An 8,070-nucleotide genomic window follows, 5' to 3' on the forward strand; every position below is an offset into this window, starting at 1 on the left:
CCATTTTAGTTATAGATTTTTTAGATAATCTGTGCACGCAATATAAACAATTAAACAAAATGTTTCTGACGTTTACCTTTCAATTTTAATATTAAGCAACAGAAAATAAAACGCCTAATTTCTTTCTGTACAGGATTGAATATAGACAATGCTGGCAATGATACACACATTTCATTGGTTACAACGGAGCAACATCTTGCAACAGTGTGGACCGAACTGTAAAATTAGCCATGAACATGAACCTAATCGATACGAGACATTTTTATTCTGATTTAAAACATTGTACTTATGTCGTGATGTTATCTTTATAATCTATTAACAATAGATTACAGGTCGTGAACTTGGGGGGTCAGCTGAGCGTGACAGAGAGGGGATGGAAGGGTTAAAAATGGTATAAAAACCGTGACATAATTATTGAATTGTTTATTTGTTCCCAATTCCCTCCCATTTTTGTTTGTCATTCCCGATTCCCTCCCGAATTCCCATTCATGACAACGTTTCCGAAAACTCCCATTTCCCTTTTGCTTAACTCATTTACGCGTTTTCCTTCTATTTCTTTTTTTCCATTTTGCATTTTTTCGAACACCTAAAAAAATTTTTACAAAAAGTAAATATTAAGAACATGTACCAAACAAAATGAAAATCGAAAAGCTCTAAAAGTTAATAAAACAACAACATTAAATTAACAGTTAATATATATATCCTTGCAGTTTACTAACTTCATGACGTTTAATTATAAGCTCATGCAAATTCATTCGCAATTACTGCTTTGTTTCTATTCCCTTGTCATTATCAACTCTCACTATCATAATTTTTTCACATATTTCTTTATTACGATAACTAAAATTATCATTATCGCAACTGATAGTATCAGTATCATAACTAAAACTATCATCATCACCGCAAACAGATACTGCTTTGTCAGCTCCTCTTTTAATTGTTCTAGCTCATGCGTGTAACTAAATTTTTTTAGGTAATTTACAAGAAATTTATAAACATTTAGCCATAAAAATTTAAAAAACAATAAAATCAAACAGAAAACCAAACTTTTACAAAAGAGTAAATTACAATCATAACAATTAAAAACATTTTTATACATTTTATTTCTTTTTATACTATGTGAATTTCTAATTACCGTAAGTATGTGTGTGTGTGTGTGCGTGTGTTGACCTCATGATATACAATATACATTGTTTGTACGAATTATCTTTATAACTCTGTTGCTTGCACGTGGTTATCTTCTTTGTTAACCTCCTTGTATATATACATGCTTATATAATTTTAAGGATGGATAAATGTATCAATGTGAAAAGATTTGTAACAACAATTTTAATTTCAAAGACATATTTATGTGTATATATTTAAATAATGTGAAATTTCTTCATAGCTCCATTGCTTGCACGTGGATATTTTCTCTGCTAACGCACACGGACACGTGTTCAGTTGCATATATAACTGACATTTTGTTTGAATTTATTTTTTTTCAAATTTGTGCGTGTATATGTCGTTTTTCCCATTTTTCTCCATTCACAATTATCATTCTTGATTTAGTACAATACACAAGGTCCTAGTCACTGGTTTATTCATTATTTGATAGAGATTTTCAAGCTAGTGATTTATTATAACACTACGAAAAATACATAAATACCTTGAAAATTTCCCTCGGATTCCGAATTTGATCGCGTTTGATCATAGTTTTTTACTATAATTCCAAAATGTCTGGATAATTCTGACGGAATTTTGAGCTTGCAATCAAACTCGGCCGGAACGCAGACCCCTAATCATCCCAGGTTACGAGAATCAGCGATGAAAAAGAATTTAATAATTTTGTGAAAAGTAAAGTAATGATGAAAAGTTATGATGATGAAGATGAGGAAAAAGATGATAAGAATGATTACTCCTTACTCTTCCGTTAGTTCGCACAATCGGTTTTGAATCAAGTCTAATACGTGTCGTATGTTTTTGTTGGCGATGTACTTCATTTGATGTCCAGGCGTATTCAAGTGCAAGCTGGCTGTTGGAATGTTGCCGATAGCTTTGAGAATTAATATGTAAAAATTGGTAACAATAATGTATTATTTGTTTGAGGACTTACATAACATTTTGTTAACATGTGGATTGTCTTAGTTTGTCAACGTTTCTTATGATTAATATGTTTTTTTTACAGTTACCAGAGGTATCATTTAAAATGTTATCTGTATATATAGCAATTATTTTTTATAAGTTTATTTTATGCTGTCAATAATTTAAGTTCTTGTGGAAGACTGTTTTTGTTTCAAAAATAAATGTCAATTCTAAATTACTTTAAAGACTTATTTTAAAGAATTTATTCAAGTGTTAGCGATGCTTCTCGTGTGGATAATTAAATCTTAGCTTATTGGCTTTGCTTAAAAATATTATTTATAATTTTACGTGTAATTTCAAAAGTTTAAAAATTTTGCAATACGTTCACGTATTAGTCTCTCAATGTTGCGGATTGATAGATAAGTTTTATGTAAAATATTAATTTAATAATTTTATGTGAATTTGTCGAAAAAGACCAAAATGACTTTTGGTGTCGTTGGCAGATTTTTGTAAATTTTTATAGTAAAAAATTTAATTTTTGATAATATATTTTGTACAATTTAAAAATTTCTAAATTAACACTAACAACAGTAAACTATGTTCTGCTTATAACGACAATAGTAATAAATTCAATTTGATTATATATTTTTAACAAAGTGACATTTGAATGCTATGTTTGTAAATATGTCAACTAAATGTTCATTTCATTCTGCACGACGTTCAATGTATAAGTGCGTTTAGATGTGTTTTTAAATGTTAATATGAGGTAATTAACTTGAAACACTACCATCCGGATATTACATATAAACAGACACAAAACACATTCTTCTTTTAACTAAATCCTTATTTGAACAATCATCACACAGCAACATAGTCAATCAAAAGTTCTTCAGTCAGCCGACATGTTTAGAAATTCAAACTAGCAATCGTAATCCAAACATCAATCCAACAAACATAAAAGTTTATATTTGTGTAAAAGATTAGAGGAAAAGCGCGAACGCAGTTCCTCACACTCAGAAAATATGCACCCGAGTTACCCACATTTGGAGTAATCGCAGAAGTCAATCCGACCTCAGTGCAATGATCGGACCTCGTCCTGGAAGCACCGCCTTCGTGATCACGGTATCAACTGTGCCAGGTTAGTATGAACCGAAATATTTTTCAGCTAATTAGATAGCCCTGTGCTAAGTTACTTTATGGTGTTTTTTTAAATTGTTTATTTGTCTCGACTAATTTAGTCCGATTTGTAGTATTGAAGACATAGCTTATACATTTAAAAAATATTATATTTATTTATTTGTTTTTTATTTTTTAGATATTATTTCGCTTGCACTCTAGCGATCAAAATAAAGGTTTATCCTTTGTTGGCATGATTACGGACTTGTATTAATGTATCAGTGAAATAATCCGATAAAACCACAAGTCGCTTTTTTTGCATATATTATTATTGCTTTCGTCCATTAAGCTGCTGGCCATTAATGCTTGCTTTCAGTAAGCAGCTTACTAAGTAGCTTTTTCAGCTGCTTAGTAAGCTACCTGCTTTAATTCGAGTAATGTGAAAGCCTTTTGATAGTGTTTACTTTTTTTCATGGTTGTTACTCAAGGTTATAACCATTGTATGTGTGTGGATTGAAAAAAAATAATTTTACACTCAAATTTGTATTTGAAATTTTTATTTTAAAATTTTCAACTAATTAGATATTCAAAAACAGCAGCAACGTATACATTTCATTTCATTACGTTAGAATAAAGCATTGGCACATTGTATGTGATGAGAGTGAACCTCATCGTATTAAAAAAAATGTTTAAGATACATACACTCCAAAGGGAATCAACAACATACAAACACCATAAAGCATATGAATACGAGCTAAACGACGTATCACACACACAGCCTACGATGGCGGGCATCTTTTATCATATTCGAACCTGGTCACTGCACGCACTGCCAAACAGGACCAAGCTCTTTCAACCGCTGCCCAAAAATCGAACCCAGTCACATGACCAGGCGCAATTACATCATTGCTCTACCAAACACTAAGGCATAAAGTTTAATGCTCTTTTTATTTTCACAGTTTTGTTGTGAGAAGAAAATGTGGTACAAATGAAAGTAAAATGCCCCATAATTTCTTTTATACAATAAAACCAAGAAGTGTGAAACGCAAATGTCATAATCTATAAAAATTGTTTAAATGCAAAAATATTTTTTAAATTTAATTAATTTTACTTGGCTTGAATAAAAAACAGAATACGGTGCTAGATTTTGCTATTCAAGATTAAAAATTTTGACACAAAATTTTCAAAAAACTTATTAAAATATCTTAAAACTTTGAATAACAATTAGGAAGATTCCGTTTTGGTGAAACAAAAAAAACAAAGAATCTTCTTGATATATTATCCCACAATAGAAAACTAAAGAAATAAAACTTTAGTTAGTAGGAAGTTCAAACTTAGTAATGCGATTTGTGAAATATTCCAAAAAGCATTGTCGGAGCCGGTCGAAGTCTGGGATTTTTTCAGGAGTCGAAGTCTGAATTTTTTTGAGAGGCCGTAGTTAGAATCCTATTTCTTCCGATCCCAGCACTCACTGCAGGTAATTTAAAATTAATTTTACTTTGTTTTATATGCGAAAACCTAATTGAAACTAGTTAAAATGGCTAGGAACATAAAGTTTACTCAACAAATATTTTTTTTGAACTGCTGCTGGGAGGGATTTTGAAAGCTGAATAAATCATTTTAACACACAGTTGAATTTTGTTGCTTTATTTAATTATTGTAAATATACATTTGTTTTTTCTGTCGGGTTTTTTTTTGTAAAACCTCTAGCTCGTAAACCATTTAGGACAAATTTGGATTATATTCTTTATATTTTTATATTTACAATTGAATGTATATATGTTTATATTACATAATTATACCACTTAATAACAAAACATTAATATTAATAATAATTTCATTATGTAATTGATGCTAATGTTTCAAACACCAAATTATACACTAACTGCATATGTTTAACTTAGGGTCACAAATGTTTTACCACTAATGTTAAACATGAAAGAATGTGTTGGTAATAAGTAACAAAAAAACAATGATATAAAACTGCACACAATTAGTACATGTAATATGCATGCCAAGGTATGTAGAGATGAAATCGAATTTGTATTTACACTATTATCCCATTAAAAATGCGATGGACAAGGATTGTACCGCCTTGAACTTCACTGGCCAGCACTGAGATCTTGCATGCTGGTCATCCTCAGGCTTATTTCATTCCCATTTCTCGCCATTTCGTTAGCGTTTACCATATTGAGTTCGTTTTTAGGGGAGACGTATTTTCTTCTGCCGTCTTTTTTGTTGCAGCAGCAGAACAATCTCCACCCACAGCATATTTTCATCATAACTGGTCCATACACTCTCCTGTAGCTGAGGCGCACGCTCCTGATACGAACGCCGTATATGATTGGGTCACTCAAGTACGTCAACATGGGCAGGATGTCGAAGACGAAAAATTTCAATTTGAATAAAAATTCTGTGGCGTAGTTGGTGTTGATGGAGCTGATGATGAGGTAGGGCAGCCGAAGAGGAGGAGAGCTCCTGCGAGAATCAAGGTGGTGAGGAACGCTTTGTAGTTGCTTTCTGACGAGGCTTCGTAGTGGCGCTGAGGTAGATGCTTCGTCAGTTAAAACTGAACTTGCTGTCCCGCCGAGAATTTTTTTTGTCGTTTTGGAAGTCCTATGAATTCTTTTTTGTTGAAAACTCTTTTGCTGTCGTTGCTACAAACTACTTCATTGGGTGCCTTGTCAGGATTGTCCACGTTCATTTGAAGTTGTTGTTGTTGTTGTTTTTGAAATGACGACGATGATGTCATTATTTTGCCTGAGTCAGAACTTTTGGTCGAAAATTTTGAGAGCATAAAGCTACGCTTCCTACATAAGACTACCTGTCAGTTGAACGAGTGAGTGGGTAGGTGGGATGAAGGAATGAGCGGGTGAGTGAAACATCGTCCTATTCATCAACAGCATCATCAGCATTATAACTATAAGTTAGTTGTAAATAAATTATAAATTAATTATAAATTTATAAGTAACCACCTCGGCATATACTCTGGCGTAGAGAACAACGACAACGAGGACGAGCCCAGCCAGGAGACAGACACTGATCTCAACTGGTAGGTTGGTTCTGTCTTTGTACAGCGTGCAACCTGCATGTTGGAAAAATGAACATTCTTATAGTAATCACAATTTTTAATTTGTCATTAGAGACTAATACGTGAACGTATTGCAAACTGTTGAAATTACACTTAAAATAATAAATAATATTTTTAAGCAAAGCCAATCAGCTAAGATTGCATTATCAGTACGAGCAGCATCGCTAACACTAAAATTAAAAACATTCAGAATTCCATTACTCCAAACTACATGTCAACGCTGCAATAACTTTCCTTCCATTAAAAACCATTCACTATAGAACAGACTAACCCCACTTCACCACACCTCATCCTAATCATCATTATCATTACTTTTCCTGTCATCATTATCATTGTCCTCATTATCATCATCATTAAATCATTCATCATCACCATCGTCATCATTATCATCATCATTGTCCTCATCACCATCATCTTCTTTATTTTCATCATCATCGCCATCATCATCAGTTGATCGTTGTCAGTGTCATCACACAAATGCGGTATCATCAACATACTTACATCCTCTGCATAACCATTGCTTTCAATTTGTATGCAAAATTTGTAGCCAACGTTTGAGCAACTTCTTCAGATCATCCGGGCTAGCTCCATGTCATTCCCCATATTTTAAGAAAGAGATGAAAAATTTAATCTGAATAGCATATGAAGTTATTGCCAGTTATCACACGTCCTTCTTCAGCTCTAACAGAAATAAAGACGTTTGGTGAGCATGGAGATGAAGGTAGGGATTTGTTTCTTTTTATTAAAGGCCACCTGTAAGGGTTCGTTCTTTAACTTTTATTATTAATTCAACTTCGCAACAAGAACAAGTACGTTGTAACAATTTCTCTATTACAACGTAAAATACCGTAAAATAAAAAAGAGTTCCGTTATATAATTTATGCAGGGGTACAAAATTTATGAAGCAAATGTGTTTTAAAGAGATAAATTTAGTAAGTCTTATAAGAACGAATATCAAACAACAAATTCAGGAACCTAAAAAAATGAATGTGACATGTTGAATGTCAATTAGTAAAGTTTAAAACAAACCAAACCTGGATGAAGAAAAGTTTTGACTTGCCAATCAAAGTTTTGCATTTATTTTCGCTTAAGGGCAAGAGAGGGTCTTGTCGTCAACTCCATAGATAAAATCTTGCCCACCATGGCTCATCAGCACCATGACAAAGCAATCATATTTTGAATGGTTCTCCAAGATCATTTTTAAATTGATTCACCTCCGATAATTGTACAATAATAACAATGTATATCTTTTGTTGAACATCAAAATAAAAAAAAATAAATAAATAAGACGAATAAAATAATATATTACGTGAATAAACTTTTCAATCATCAGCAAATTCATCAATTAAAATTGAGTGCGATGATCAAATTATATAAAATTAACCAAGCCTTGTTCCTTTTTATAATATAATATTAATGGTAATAAATAATTTTTTTAAATTTTAATTTTAAATGAATACTCTAAAAACTTTTACAACCTTCTTTAATTTGTTCCTCCATTTTCTTCAGTCAGATCTGAATGGTGTCTAACTAAAAAATTCAGTTTTTCGAATAAGTCTTTCTGATTGGCAAGATCAAATGAGACACCAAAATCACACTTGCTAAATCATTTAAGTATCAATAGAATGTGATAACAAAATAAGTAGAAACATGTGACAGGATTAGGAGCAGAATCGACATCTCCCAAACTATAGACCCCTGACAGTCATATAACATTAACATCAGTTAGTCCGGTCATGGAGATCATAAATATCTTCCTTTGAAATGGCTGAGTAGAAGAAAATTTTTCATAACAAGAT

At 32.0% G+C, this 8,070-nt stretch overlaps 1 protein-coding gene across 1 annotated transcript; it reads right to left on the minus strand.

The window, feature by feature from the left end:
• Positions 1–5,282: 5,282 nt before the first annotated feature.
• Positions 5,283–7,469, minus strand: HELRODRAFT_184165 (hypothetical protein; the record flags this gene model as incomplete). The annotated part of the gene is made up of 4 exons (XM_009016896.1): positions 5,283–5,696; positions 5,846–6,004; positions 6,156–6,265; positions 7,412–7,469. The coding sequence occupies 4 exons, from the start codon at positions 7,467–7,469 to the stop codon at positions 5,283–5,285; spliced, it is 741 nt and encodes a 246-aa protein (XP_009015144.1).
• Between the last annotated feature and the right edge of the window lie 601 nt (positions 7,470–8,070).

The sequence above is a fragment of the Helobdella robusta genome (assembly GCF_000326865.2).
Source record: "Helobdella robusta unplaced genomic scaffold HELROscaffold_190, whole genome shotgun sequence".
NCBI classification, from domain to species: Eukaryota; Metazoa; Annelida; class Clitellata; order Rhynchobdellida; family Glossiphoniidae; genus Helobdella; species Helobdella robusta.